This window comes from Pongo pygmaeus, chromosome 14, assembly GCF_028885625.2.
Source record: "Pongo pygmaeus isolate AG05252 chromosome 14, NHGRI_mPonPyg2-v2.0_pri, whole genome shotgun sequence".
NCBI lineage: Eukaryota > Metazoa > Chordata > Mammalia > Primates > Hominidae > Pongo > Pongo pygmaeus.
In genome coordinates this window covers 123,788,810-123,804,207 of record NC_072387.2, presented here as the reverse complement: position 1 = coordinate 123,804,207, position 15,398 = coordinate 123,788,810, and the positions used below count along the sequence as shown (strand labels likewise).

The following is a 15,398-nucleotide window of genomic DNA, read 5'->3' as shown; positions in this document are numbered from 1 at the left end:
TCACGTGCTGAATGTTGTGCACCATGGGACACCCTGCTGGGGGCTGTCGGGAGCGTGCTCTGTGTTTGGGGCAGAGACGGGCAGAGTGAGTCTCAGCATTACTGCTGTGCAGGGTGAGTCTCAGCATTACTGCTGTGCAGCTGCTGGAAGCCACTCGATCTCCTCTGTCTCGTTTGCCAAGAAGCCCATGAGAGACACTGATGTGTGTCTCAGGGCTTCTGTGAGAAGAGCTTGGTTACCCACCAGTTCAGGCACCACGTCAGTGCTGTGGGGCATGGAGGGGTGCTCACAGCTGTGCAGTCAGCTACAGAGGCCGTTCACATCATCCACATCTGACTTGGCAGTCACACCCAGGATGAGCTCCCAGGCAGAGGGCTCCCAGCAAGGGAGGGCGCACCTGGGCATGAGCTTGGAGGAGGGCAGAGGCACCTGTCACCACTGACCCTGGGCGCGGGTGGGCGTGCCGGGTGTACTGACTGTGCTTTCCTGGGGCCTGTCTCCCTCCAGGTCAGCCTGGGGTCCTCTGGGCTGGGGGCCGTGGGCACGGCCTCCTGTGGGCAGTGGGATCAGGACTTCCACTTTGCTCAGGGCTAGAGCAGCCTGCTGTGGGTGTGAAGACTTAGGAAACGAATTCGGAAGGAAGGAAAGGATTTTGCACTTCCCAAGCTAGAAGAACATGAATAGAGCCGGGCTGCCAGGCCAAGGGTCTGTAAGACGGCAGCTCTTCAGAGGCTCTGCAAATGCTGAGAAAGGAAGGCTCCCCAAGGGCAGTTCCTGTGGGCGTTACTCTGAGTTTTCTCTTAGAAGTCAAGTTCTTGGAAGACAACATTATGGTCAAAGGGTTAGTGAATTCTTGTGACCATTTCCCATGGAAAATATCAGAGAAAGTTATGGTGTTGATAAACAGAGTCCCTGCGCTCAGCAGTCTCAGCCCACTTGTCAAGTAAGATAAAGATTTTTGGAAACAAAATTTATGGCTGTTATTTGCTAAAGAGAATAATACATTCTTAGCACACTGAAAAATAACCACTATTTGCTGTGTGAATGCAGATGAAACTCACACAAAAAGATTTATGCAGTACTGACATTGGGTGTTTGCAGAAGGTTCTCCACGTTCACTGACCTCTGATCCTCACTGCAGCTCTGCGGGGACCGTGGCCCAAGGATGAGTGAGCGTCAGGTCGGGCCGTGCCCTTAATCCCCTGGCCGCCCCTCACCACCAGGCAGAGACCTTGCTGGGCCCCAAGGAGTTAAAGTGTATTCGGAGATGAAGGTGTTTAGGAAATGTTCTGGAACCTTCCAAACTGACTTTAGGCTGCGTGAGGTGCTTCCAGTTCAGTGCACGTTGGGCCCAAAAGTGTTTCCTGTCTTGTTAACACGCTGTGTTGTGTGCCATCACGGCATGGAGGTTTTGGCCATTTTTAAAAAGTGAATGGGCCCTCCCAGGGTCTAGTTGGATCAAGAGACCACTGGAAACCCTCACCAAGCTGCAGGTGGGTAGGCAGGGGCCCCAGAGCAGGCCTAGGGGAAGAGTCCCCCCCCGCCCCTTGGAGGGTCTCTTCACATGCTGGGTGCTGCTTGATTCCTGCGGCGGCGTGGGGAGGTCACCCCACCTTGTTCTGAACCACAGCTCTGGGTGAGGAAGCCTGTCACCAGGTCAAAGGTCATTTGGGGGTTGGGGCGTGAGAACCGCAGTGCCCTGCTGGTAGGGTTGCCGCATGGGTGGCCAGGCTACAGCCTGGCCCCCGAGGCCGACCCATCCTTGGGGACCCTGTGTGCAGCTCCCTGCCATGCTTGACCTTTGCCCTGTGGGTGGCTTTGAGCGGGGGAGACCTGGGTCTGGTGGTGGGCAGGGCAGGGGCAGAGGTGGGCTTGGGTCTTTGTGACACTGCACCAATTCCCATGGATTCTGCCGGCACCCACTGCCCTCCTGAGCAGAGCAAAGGCAGCAGAGGCGGATGCCAGGGTCCGGAGGTGGCATCTACTCATCAGATACTTTCTGTAGTTTTATAAAAAATTTGGGGCCTCATGTTAGACCCCAGCCAGACCAGGCTCCTGTCCTGGGGCTCAGCTCCCTCCAAGCTGCTTCGGGTTCAGTTTCCTCCATGCTTACGAAACTGAAGGGCAACGGGCGCAGTCCGGGAGGCGTCAGAGGAGGCGCCGACTCTGCTGTTCACACCGGGACCTTCTGCAGACGGGGCTCCCAGCCTCGACCAGCCCCGGAACCCCCAGCAGAGGGACGTCCAATCTTTTGGCTTCCGTGGGCCACATTGGAAGAAGAAGAATTGTCTTGGGCCACACGTAAAATTAACACTAACAGTAGCTGATCAGCTAAAAAGAAGGTCTGTGCCTAAAGCTCATGTTTTAAGAAAGTTTACGAATTTATGTTGGACGGCATTCATGGCCATCCTGGGCCACTAGCAGTTGCGCCAGAGCCTCGGGAGCGCGGGCCGAGCACCTGCCCTGCTTCACCCAGGGACGGGGCCCTGCACTGACCAGGAGGCTGCTGCTCTCCGAGTCGTCCCTGCCAGAACAGCAAAGCACACAAACCTCCGAGAGACCTAATGGCTGCATCCTCCATGCAGTGGGCACCACGCTTGTCACCTAGAAGAGTGGGTTTGGTAGATGTCAGTTAACAACAAGGATGTAAGTTTTAAAATCACGTGGGGGTTTGTAAACTTGAGGAATTACAGCACAAATACTTCCATATTATTAAAAGAAACAGACTGGGAGCATTGATTTTGACTTTTCTTCCAAGTACTTATCTATGATTTAAGTGAAACTGAGCATTCAGTGCTCTGTGGGAGTGAAAACTGCAGAACCTTGCACTTGCCCACTCATTCATTCATTCACCCATCCACCCATTCATTCATTCAACTATCCATGCACTCGCTCATCCATCCATCCACTCATTCCTTCATTTATTCATCCATCTCCATCCATCCAGTCACCCATTCACCCACTCATTCATTCACTCATCTATCCACTCACTCATCCACCCATTCACTCATCCATTCACCCACCCAGTCACCCACCCACCTATTCATTCATTCATTTATTCATCTATCTACTCACTCTCATTCACCCACTCATTCATTCATTCATCTGTCCATCCATTCACCCATCCACCCACTCACTCATCTAGTCATTCACTCATCCACCCACTCATTCATTCATACACCCACTCATCCATCTATTCATTGTTTTATTCATTCATCCATCCATCCATCCACTCACCCATGTATCTACGCATTTATTCATTCACCCACTCAGTCATCCATCACCTCATTCATTTATCCATCCATCTCCATTCATTTACTCATCCATCCACTCATTCATTCATCCACCCACTCATCCATCCACTCATTCATTTGTTCATTCATCCATCTCTATCTGCTCATCCATTCATTCCCATTCACTCATTCATCCACTGATTCATTCATTCATTCATCGATTTATTCATCCATCCACTCACTCATCCATCCATGCATCTGTCTGCTCACTCATCCATCCTACTCACTAATCTATCCACTGATTCACTCATCCATCCATTCATTCATCTGTGCATTTATCCATACATGCATCTATCCATCCATCTGTCTATCCATCCATCTGTTCACTCATTCATCCATTCACTCATCCATCCATCCACCCACTCATTCATGCATCCATCTGCCCATCCACTCATTTATTCACCCATCCATTCTTTCACGCACTCATCCACTGTCCATCTGTCATCCATCCATGTGTTTGGTGATGGCTCCTGAGGCCTCTGGGGGACAGTCAGCACCAGGCTCGGTGCTGGGCAGGTAGATGTTGTTTGTCTTTTTCCTCTTGAAGCTTCAGCTGACAGTGCAGTGGCTTGGGGTTTGCTCACTTATTTTTATCTGTAGCTGTTCAAATAAAACAGAAGCAGATCCCTAGGGAAAGGATTTCCAGGGGCCAAATGGCGCCATTTCCAGCCTGGGAATCCCAGCTTCTTCCCCATGTTGCCCTCACCTAACCCCAGCACGCCAACCCATTACCACAGGTCTTGCTCTTCCTAGGTCGAGAAGAAAGAGAGTCAGTGTGTACGTGAGGAGCTCCTGGTTCTAAATCTCGGCCTCCTGAGTGGTGGCCTCTGCTCCATGGGGACTCCTGGGGGTGCTGCTCTGGAGAGTTGGCTAATGCAGGGCTTCAGGCCAAGGTTTATGCACCTGAACAAGTTGTAGTGCATACAGGGGCGGGAGGGTTTTAAGAACAAAGTGCTCTATGTTTGGTTCTGCAGGTCAGGGAGCTTATCCGGGTGCCTTTACTCAAAGCCATTTCTGGGTCTTACATCTTTGGCTAGAATGTTCTCAGGACAACGTGAAATGTCTTTCTCTCAGGAGTGTATACCAGAATGTTCTTAGGACAACGTGAAATGTCTTTCTTTCTTGGGAGTGTATACCAGAATGTTCTCAGGAAAATGTGAAATGTCTCTTTTTCTTTCTCTCAGGAGTGTATAGCGTTTTTAGGTTTATTCGTCTTAGCTTTGCTCTTGCTTATGGTTTAACCATCTTTCCCCTAGTTTGCTGGTGGAATTAGCACATGCTTTCTGCCTCCATTACTGCTTCAAATAATCAAACATGTAAATTAGGATACAGTGCCCAGGGTTATGTGGTTTCAGAAACCCCATTCCCATAGGTGTGGCGAACTGAGAGGAGATTGGCATAGTTTTTCCATGAATAATGCCTTTTTGCAACAATAAAACTTGGTATTAATACAGATTACACATTAAGTAGTATGACTAGTCTTGATTTTGAAAAATAGAACAGACTTGCTGTAAAGCTGTGGTAATGCAAGCATTTGTGTATAGTTAGGCCGTTTGCTCACTAGTTCTTTGTTGTTTTCAATCCCTGGCTTCCTAAACCTGAAAGGACACCTTTTGCATCCCTCCTAAGTCTTTTATTTCAGAGCCAGAGCCTCCTGCTTTGAGACAAAGCCCCATCACTTCCCTTCTCCTTCCAAGCCTAGAAACCTGGTGCTGCCTCGTGTTGCTCCAGGACTCCACCAGGGCTCACTTGGTATGGCTGTTCTTGCCTTTTCTTGGAGTTTGCCAACCCATGACTAAAATTGGAAGTGAGAGAAATGAGGGCAGGCATGAGGGTGTGTGTTCCAGGTCTGCAGCCCTCCTGACCTTCAGGGCGGCCGCCCTACCAACAGACACATGAGCTGAACACCAGTTCACCCTGACCCTTCCTTTCTCTTAAGGGAGTAAGAATTTAAGAGCATCCCATCTTTCCTAGAACACAACTTTGTGAAAACACATCCAAGCAGGCCTCAGGAGGGTGTTGGCAAGGCTGTGGCGGGGCCTCCAGGCTCTTCCCACAAAAGGTGTAGTGAGGCCAGCAAGTGTGGGAAAGAGGTGGGAAGGAGGCAGAAAGGCTGTGCAGAGCCAGCGGACGAAGCCAGAGGCGCATTGCAGATGGCGCTGGGTACCGCCTCTGTCTGCTACTCTGCAAAATGCTACCAGTGCCTGCTAATCCTGACCTTCATGCCCCCAGGTGAATCCCACAACCATCCTGAAGCCAAGTTTCCTCATTCCTGATAATGGGATTAAAAGACCTTCCTGGGTGTTACTTGTGAGGATTTCATAAAATAGTGTAAAAATGCTGACTCATAGCCAGCATGGAGAGGCCGCTGGGACTGTTCTGCCATGACTATGGTCTCTTGGTTTAGAGCATTTAGGGCCAAACTGCTGGCATGGTTGACCCTAAGCTGGAGATTGGAGGCTACTTTAACCCCAAACTGCTGGCATGGTTGACCCTAAGCTGGAGATGGGAGGCTGCTTTAACCCCAAACTGCTGGCATGGTTGACCCTAAGCTGGAGATGGGAGGCTGCTTTAACCGCAAACTGCTGGCATGGTTGACCCTAAGCTGAAGATGGGAGGCTGCTTTAACCCCAAACTGCTGGCATGGTTGACCCTAAGCTGGAGATGGGAGGCTGCTTTAACCGCAAACTGCTGGCATGGTTGACCCTAAGCTGAAGATGGGAGGCTGCTTTAACCCCAAACTGCTGGCATGGTTGACCCTAAGCTGGAGATGGGAGGCTGCTTTAACCCCAAACTGCTGGCATGGTTGACCCTAAGCTGGAGATTGGAGGCTGCTTTAACCCCAAACTGTGGCCCTAGAGTCTGTGGGCCATGGCAAAAGGATCCTGAAGAAGTTTCCTGCCGGCCTCTGCTGGCCAAGTGACAGGCAGGTGGTTCCAGGACGCGACAGCTCACTTGTGTCGAATGTGGACCTCTTCAGTGTGCTTTCATGGATAAGAAGACCCTTCGTTACAGCCTCCATCCTCATCCAGTACCAATTTGTTTCACCAATACAATAAGTGCAAATCAATGCCCGTGTGCCAAAAAAAAGGTCTTTGGGGTTTTGAGAGACCTTTGTGTCAACAGGGAACTAAGGTCTTTGGGTTTTAGAGACCCTTATGTCAACAGGAACTAAGAGTGGGGTTTTACTTGGAAGCATTCTTGTCCTCCTGGGCAGGCCTCTCCCCTGGACACACCGGGTGGTGCTTCCTACGCAGCTGGAAATGGCCCTGCCTTTGCTTGTTGGTCTCACAGCAGTCGTGCCCCAGTCACTTCCCCTCGGTTCCCTGGGTGGGGCGGCCCTCCGGCTGCCCCAAGAGCAGCCTCTGATTAACCAGCTGATGCTTATGTTGTTTAGAGACCCTCATAGCGTGCCAGTCAGTGCTTGCCTTTTCTTTTTCTTTTTCCACAGGATTATTTTTACCCAAGATACTTAGGTAAGTCTCAATTACTTCTCTACTCTGGTTGTCGTAGAGGCATAGTTGGGGGTGCGTGTTTCATGTTGGAGGAATCTCCTCACCACGTAACTCTTGGAAGGAAGATTCTTAATCACATGGTGCACGTGGAACTGTCCGGAACATGCAGGTCAGAAACACAAGTTTCTCTGTTTATTTTATACCACAGCTTTATTCCGTGTTAGTGGAACCTCAGGCAAATGCTGTTATCTGCAAACCCCTTCTCTGAGTTGATGCCAGGCTCAGCTCCTTGTCAGGACATGTAATTGATTTTGTCCTCCGGTTTTCTGATCTCAGCACTAATCACTTCTGAAGTCACTGAGGACCCCAAAGGGGTCCATGTTCATGTGGGCTGTACTGACTGATATTTACTGTATTCTTAATTAAAACCGAGAACACTGAGTAGTGTTTCTGTTTAATTTGAAGAACCGGAATGCACAGCCATCAGAGCAGTTGGTGCATGTGGGGTGGCCTCTGGAGACCCCCACTGTACACTTGGGAAGGGAGGACAGCAAGAAAGTGAAACCCAGAGACCCTGGGTCAGCCTGTTTAACTGACACCATCTTAGAGCTCTTTGAGTGCATTTCACTTAGAAGGAGAGAAATGTATTCCAGGGTCTTCCTTTTTAATGTTGCAAAGTGCATTTTAGTAAATGTCCTCTTAAAGGGTCCTTCCCTGGGTCCATATCTGGAACAAACACAGTGGGCCTGGTACTGGCCCGGAAAGCCCAGGCACCAGCGAGGACTGAGTTCTGAAGCAGGGGGTGGCCAGCTGTCCACGGCACACCCACAGGAGGCCTTCTGCTGTTCATCTATGCCTTTCTGTGCCTGGATAAACAACAGTAACCTGCTGAAGGGCCAGGTCGAGAGGCCCCGCACCGTTCTGCACAATCTCACGTTTTGGGTCATCCCTGGATGTGCACGTGCCAGGCCTCGCCTCCCCCCACCGCCCTAGCGGGATGTCTGCTGTCAAGCTGTGTCCAGCCAGCCAGAGAGCATGGAGGGGCTTTCTCCAAAGCAGAGTGGCTTTCCAGTTAAGCACAGCGTTTCCCAACAGGGGTCAACTGGAAAATGAAGTTTAGCTTTCCGAGTACTGTCAGGAACTTAGTGAACATTCCCGGTGATTCTCCCGTACGGCAGAAGGAACCCCCCCGAAACGGTGGGCGGTGCTTTACGCACTTGACAACTGTGGGTGCACAACTCCGCTGAGTTGGTGGAGGCGGTTTCCTGTTTGTCAGGGTTGGGGCTAAAATGTTTTGTATTAACACAAGCTAAGCGGCATTGTTTCTGGAGGATGATAGCACCCCAGGTGAGGAGAGTAACTGCCTCTCCAGAGCTTCTCAGAAGTGGAGGCTCTGCAGTCCATCCAGTCTCGTAAGGATGACTGACATCCATTCCCTTTCTTCCTGCAGACTGCATCAACAAGTATGGGTCTCCGTACACCAAAAACTCAGGCTTCGCCACCTGCGTGCAAAGTAAGTCGGCCTCCTTTGCGCCTTCCTGGGAGCACTGTGGGTTTGGGTGGCTTTAGGATTGGCTGTGGTTTGTGGAGGGCCTTGAATAGTTCTGTTTTTTAAGGAGCTGTGGTCCCTTCCCGAGGCCTGCTCCCTTTTCACCAAACTTTCTTTTTTAAACAAGTAAATTTTGACGTTTTTAGCAATAGGCAATAAATGCACATGGAACAAAATGTAAATGTTTCACAGGGTGTGATGTGAAAGCCCATCCCCGCCTCTGAGTCGTCCAGTCAGACACCACCGTAGTTACAGTTCCAAGAATCTTGTGCTTAGACATGTAAACATGTATGAGCGGCCTTCCGCTCTTCACATGCGTGGCGGCTTGCACACGCGGTCTGTCCCATGCCTCTGCAACCCTGTCTGCGCAGGAGACCCTCTCTTAGTGTGTCTCACCTTCACGCTTGCATTTCCAGCCGGTGCATCATGTGAGCTTAGCCCATGCATGTTGGCTGATGTCCAGGTTATTTCCAATTTCCATCATTATAAACAAAACTGGCGCTACATCCTCATGCACCTGTCACCTCCCACACGTCTGAGTGTCTGCGGGATGCGTTCCCAAGGATGGAATCGCAGAGGCAGTCCTCATGTTTCCTTTGGATACAGATACTGCAAATTATCCCAGAGCCGCCTTTAGCCTCCGCCCCTGCAGGGGTGAATGAACTGTTTTTTTAAACTTGTGACCTCTTCCAATGTAACAGGCAAGAAATGACATCAGTCATTTCAGGTTTTGGTTTTTTTTTTAAGTAATGAGTAAAGCTGTGCTTCATAGGTTTAAAAACTGTGTATTTCTTTTCCTATAAACTGTTGTTTATATTTTTTGCCTATTTTTCTCAATTTGTAGGAGTTTGCAAATTAGCCATTGGAATGGCTAATTCCAATGTTGTCAAAAATTGTCAAAAATTTTTTCAGCTTGCCACAAGTCTTTTTTATTATTTTAAAATTATCATACAATAAGATTGATTGTTTTGGGTGTCCTGTGTGAATTTTAACATACCTGCAGCACAACCCACACAGGTCCCCTCACACTGGGTCTGTGGTCCCCTGGCGTCACGTGTGTCTAGTTTTAGATGAAAGGCCACCTTGGTGAGTGCCTGTGGGGGCCGAGAGTGGAGGCGTGGCGGTACAGAGTCATGCTGGGAGAGGCAGGAGTCTCTTCCCAGGCATGGCTTTGGAACTGGATCCCAGTCAGCAGAAGGAGTCAGAGATGGCTCAGTCCCACTCCCCAAGCCCCACGTGCTGTCCGTGGGCGTCCCTAGGCCTCCCAGACTTGGATCACAGACCCCAGCCCAAGGGCCACAGGCAGAGGAAATGCTCAGTGTAAACATGGGAATGGGAGGGTGGCCCTGCCCTGTGGCCCGGCCCGCCCTGACCTGCAACCATGCACAGTAGCCTGGTGCCACGTAGGGCCCAATGTCTGCATTTGGGGCAGAGGCTCCTGTGCGCTCAGAGGAGACAAGCAGATCCTGCCACACGTGTTTTATCTTAGTGATTGCTAGACCAATCTCTTCTTTTAAATTCTGTGTTCACACTTGTTATATTCTCTTAGTTCCTGGGCTTTAGGCTTCTCCCCAAGATTACAAAACAGTTACCTGCTGTTAGATGTTTTCATCTGTGACCCGCCTGTAATTTCTTTTGACATGATGGACGAGGTGGGGATCTAGACTGCAGGCACAGTTCCTGCCCCAACACCACACGTTTGAGTTTATCTCACCCCAGTGCCTCGCCTGTCCCAACACCACACATTTGAGTCTGTCTCACCCCAGTGCCTCGCCTGCCCCAACACCACACATTTGAGTCTGTCTCATCCCCGGTGCCTCGCCTGCCCCAACACCACACATTTGAGTCTGTCTCATCCCCGGTGCCTCTCCTGCCCCAACACCACACATTTGAGTCTGTCTCACCCCGGTCCTCGCCTGCTGCCGTCCTCATATGGGTATTTGGGAGATTTTCTGCCGGGTTTCCACAGGCTGTGGCCACAGCTTTAGACTCGGCCTCATGCATGCGGGTGGGTCTCCTATGCCCTCCTCAGTCTTTTTTCTGGTTGTCTTGCTTATTTTTCAATAAAATAAACCTTAAGAATATTCTTAAAAACCTAAAAAAGCCCTTTGGATATTTTTAACTGGGCTTGCCATTCATATATCGGAGACTGTGTCTGAACAGCGTTGCGCTTTCCTAACCCCGGCACCATCCTGTCCGTCCCTTGGAGCACTTTTCTTCCTGTGCGTCCCGTGCTTCCTTTGCTAAGTTCACTTCTGGCTATTTGCAGCAAAGAAGGCCGTCCTTTTCATGGCATCGCCTCGCTTGCTTGCATGGATGAAGAGGAGTGATTGCTACGTGTTCCTTTCTGTTCCCACCGCCCAATAGCGTTATCTTGTTTTAGTTTATTATTTCCTTTGTGGCATCAGCGTCCCCAAGTGCGGCCAGCTGGGGAGAGGAGGGCAGGGTCAAGATACTTGAGTTTGTTCCCTGTGTGATAGGAAGAGAATCTCTTGCTGTGGCTGGTGCCAGAGGCAACACATGCAGTTTCTAACGGGTCCACCTGCCCCAGGCCAGAAGCTCTGGCCACTCTCCCTGAGCCGGCCCTTGGAGGCTGCCCTGCCTGTGGCCTGGGGCTCTCAGCTTCTCCTCCAGAGCATGTAGCTGGGGCCTCTGATGTTCGTGTGCCTCAAAAGATGCCTGGCGGTGAGGAAGGTGCTTTGGTGGCCTGGTCACAGCAGGCAGCCTTGCACTCCCCTGGGAAGGCGCCTCCCGGAGGACGCGGCGGGGGCAGCCTCGCACTCTGTTCCTGTTCCCTCGTGAAAATGCTCTGACTTGGTGCTCGCGGTGCTGTCCTGGCTTCAGTTCACTGGTTATCGGTTATTGTGACATTAAAGCCATAGCCCCATGAAGTCCAAATTCAGCCCCAGACAAGCAGGCCCCCAGCGGGTCTTGCATGGGAGCCTGTGGCCCTCGGGCTGTCCCAGGACCCAGGCGGCACAGTGGACGGAGGGAGGAGGCCTGGGAAGAGTGTAGGCTGCGTTTCCAGGTGCCCCTGATGAGCCTCTGCTTCCATTTCTTTCCTTTCCCACGGACACATCCAGCTTCTCCACTGCGAACGCGCCCGTCCTGCCCTAGCGGCCACTTGGTGCTTGGATTTCTCAGCTCCTTTGACCCATGGGTTTCCCCAGGAAGGTCAGGTCCCCATAGGCGGTGGCCCAGGCAGCGGTCACTGAGCCCCGGCTACCAGGATCCCACCCCCGCCACGGGAAGTGTCCCCTCGCCCTTCCCTCGGGCGGACAGGGCTCTGGTCCTCGCTCGTCACCACCCAGGGAAGGGCCCTGGCCGCCCACACCAGCTTCAGATTCCAGCCACAGCCACGGCCACTCCCTCCCGTCCTTCAACACAGTCATGGGCCGAGCTGAGATAAACCCTTCGCCTCCTGAACTCTCCACAGGCGCTGGCACCCAGGGCATGACCACAGGCCACCGATGCCCTAGGCCCAGCTTGCGGGATGGGGGTCAGAGAGGTGGGTGCCCTCGGGGGCCTGCAGAGGTTTCTGTCTCCATCACTTTCCCTGTTGTGTGGAGGAAATTCCACAGATATTTGCTGGGCACCAGCTGAGTGTCCACCCCTCAGGTGTGGTTCCGTCCTTGCACCCTGGAGGTATCAATACATTCCCAACAGGGAAATAAACAAATGAGTTGGGGGAGGCCCCGGGGCAGGCGGCATGAGACTGGGAACCGCTTAAGAGCTGGGCATCTGGCAGGAGCAGGCACTGTCCCTCAGCCTCAGGGACAGAGGTCTTTCCAAAGGGCATTCCAGGCAAAGTCAAGACCGGGTTCCCAGCCCTTTGCGGGCAGGTGTCCACTTCTGAAATGGCTTTAATCTCTAACCAAACATCGTAGCGGCAGCGCACAGCATCCCCTAGACATCCCTCCACGGTGGGGGCCTCTGAGGGGGTCAGGTTCCAGTGCCGGAGGGTTGGGCCCTGCACAGGCCGCCTGCCCTGCCCGTGTCTGACTCCCTCCTGCCCCCAGAGCCTCTTCATCTGAGGCCAGGGTGGAGAAGCGGATGCACCCCTCGTTTCTCTAGTCCAGGCCAGACCTCCCTGTTCCAGGCCCTGCTGTGACCACGTCGACATCTCCGGACGCCCCGCGGACACAGCACCCAGGTACAGCCCGGCGACAGCAGTGTCAGGGATGGGGCCCCGGCTGGCTCCTGGCAGCTGTGCTGATGCAGAATCCCTGGTCCTGGTCCTCGTTTCCTCGTAACTCCGAAGGCCAGCCCCAGCCCCTGTGTGCTTCAGAGTAGAAAGCGTTTATAGCGATCTGCTGAAAATAGCATCTTAGAAACACTTCCAGACGCGAGCTCCGTCCACACCCACAAGCGTTCAGTTGTCAGTCATTTGTGCAAAACAAGCAAACTGGAGGTGTAGGGAGGAAACTGTGGGGTGTACGGAGGAAACTGAGGCTTATAGAGGAAACTGTGAGGCAGACAGAGGAAACTGAGGCTTACGGAGGAAACTGAGGCATACGGAGGAAACTGAGGCGTATGGAGGAAACTGAGGCGTATGGAGGAAACTGTGGGGCATACGGAGGAAACTGACGCATATGGAGGAAACTGAGGTGTATGGAGGAAACTGTGAGGCGTATGGAGGAAACTGAGGCGTATGGAGGAAACTGGGGCATATGGAGGAAACTGAGGGGTATAGAGGAAACAGGCGTATGGAGGAAACTGAGGTGTATGGAGGAAATTGAGTCATATGGAGGAAACTGAGGCGTATGGAGGAAATTGAGGCGTATGGAGGAAACTGTGAGGCGTACGGAGGAAACTGAGGCGTAAGGAGGAAATTGAGGCGTACGGAGGAAACTGGGGCGTACGGAGGAAACTGTGAGGCATATGGAGGAAACTGAGGCGTATGGAGGAAACTGTGGGGCGTATGGAGGAAATTGAGGCGTATGGAAGAAACTGTGGGGTGTATGGAGGAAACTGTGGGGCGCATGCAGGAAATTGAGGCGTATGGAGAAAACTGAGGCATATGGAGGAAACTGTGAGGCGTATGGAGGAAACTGTGGGGCGTATGGAGGAAATTGAGGCGTATGGAAGAAACTGAGGCATATGGAGGAAACTGTGGGGTGTACGGAGGAAACTGTGGGGCGTATGGAGGAAACTGTGGGGCATATGGAGGAAATTGAGGCATATGGAGGAAACTGGGGCATATGGAGGAAATTGAGGCGTATGGAGGAAATTGAGGCGTATGGAGGAAACTGAGGCGTATGGAGGAAACTGTGGGGCGTATGGAGGAAACTGTGGGGCATATGGAGGAAACTGGGGCGTATGGAGAAAACTGAGGCATATGGAGGAAGTTGAGGCAGACAGGAAACTCTGAGGCATACGGAGGAAATTGAGGCGTATGGAGGAAACTGTGGGGCATATGGAGGAAATTGAGGCATATGGAGGAAACTGGGGCGTATGGAGGAAACTGGGGCATATGGAGGAAACTGTGGGGCATATGGAGGAAACTTTGGGGCCATATGGAGGAAACTGTGAGGCCTACGGCGGAAATTGAGGCATATGGAGGAAATGGAGGCGTACGGAGGAAACTGTGGGGCGTACGGAGGAAACTGGGACGTACGGAGGAAACTGTGGGGTGTACGGAGGAAACGGGTGTATGGAGGAAACTGAGGCATATGGAGGAAACTGAGGCGTATGGAGGAAACTGTGAGGCATATGGAGGAAATTGAGGCGTATGGAGGAAACTGTGGGGCGTACGGAGGAAACTGGGGCGTATGGAGGAAACTGTGAGGCGTATGGAAGAAACTGGGGCATATGGAGGAAACTGAGGCGTATGGAGGAAATTGAGGCGTATGGAGGAAACTGGGGCGTATGGAGGAAATTGAGGCATATGAAGGAAACTGTGGGGCGTATGGAGGAAACTGTGGGGCATATGGAGGAAACGGGGGCGTATGGAGGAAACGGGGGCGTATGGAGGAAACTGTGAGGCGTGTGGAGGAAACTGAGGTGTATGGAGGAAATTGAGGCGTATGGAGGAAACTGTGGGGCGTATGGAGGAAATTGAGGCGTATGGAGGAAACTGTGGGGCGTATGGAGGAAATTGAGGCATATGGAGGAAATTGAGGCGTATGGAGGAAACTGTGGGGCGTATGGAGGAAACTGTGGGGCGTATGGAGGAAACTGGGGCGTATGGAGGAAACTGTGAGGCGTATGGAGGAAACTGAGGCATATGGAGGAAACTGAGGCGTATGGAGGAAACTGTGAGGCATATGGAGGAAATTGAGGCGTACGGAGGAAACTGTGAGGCGTACGGAGGAAACTGTGGGGCATATGGAGGAAACTGGGGCGTATGGAGGAAACTGTGAGGTGTATGGAGGAAACTGAGGCGTATGGAGGAAATTGAGGCGTATGGAGGAAACTGAGGCGTATGGAGGAAACTGTGGGGCGTATGGAGGAAACTGTGGGGCATATGGAGGAAACTGGGGCGTATGGAGAAAACTGAGGCATATGGAGGAAGTTGAGGCAGACAGGAAACTCTGAGGCATACGGAGGAAATTGAGGCGTATGGAGGAAACTGTGGGGCATATGGAGGAAATTGAGGCATATGGAGGAAACTGGGGCGTATGGAGGAAACTGGGGCATATGGAGGAAACTGTGGGGCGTATGGAGGAAACTTTGGGGCCATATGGAGGAAACTGTGAGGCCTACGGCGGAAATTGAGGCATATGGAGGAAATGGAGGCGTACGGAGGAAACTGTGGGGCGTACGGAGGAAACTGGGACGTACGGAGGAAACTGTGGGGTGTACGGAGGAAACGGGTGTATGGAGGAAACTGAGGCATATGGAGGAAACTGAGGCGTATGGAGGAAACTGTGAGGCATATGGAGGAAATTGAGGCGTATGGAGGAAACTGTGAGGCGTATGGAGGAAACTGTGGGGCGTACGGAGGAAACTGGGGCGTATGGAGGAAACTGTGAGGCGTATGGAGGCAACTGAGGCGTATGGAGGAAACTGTGGGGCGTACGGAGGAAACTGGGGCGTATGGAGGAAACTGTGAGGCGTATGGAAGAAACTGGGGCATATGGAGGAAACTGAGGCGTATGG

The 15,398-nt window shown here is 52.1% G+C and overlaps 1 protein-coding gene across 2 annotated transcripts in view; it reads left to right on the top strand.

Moving 5' to 3' along the window:
* GAS6 (growth arrest specific 6) overlaps positions 1 to 15,398 on the top strand; it is a 48,462-nt gene that overhangs the window by 9,214 nt on the left and 23,850 nt on the right. For both annotated transcript variants that reach the window (XM_054447099.2, XM_063650675.1), the window contains exons 3-4: positions 6,745 to 6,769; positions 8,199 to 8,261. In XM_054447099.2, coding sequence (XP_054303074.1) covers positions 6,745 to 6,769; positions 8,199 to 8,261 — 88 coding nt within the window. The remainder of the gene's footprint in view (positions 1 to 6,744; positions 6,770 to 8,198; positions 8,262 to 15,398) is intronic.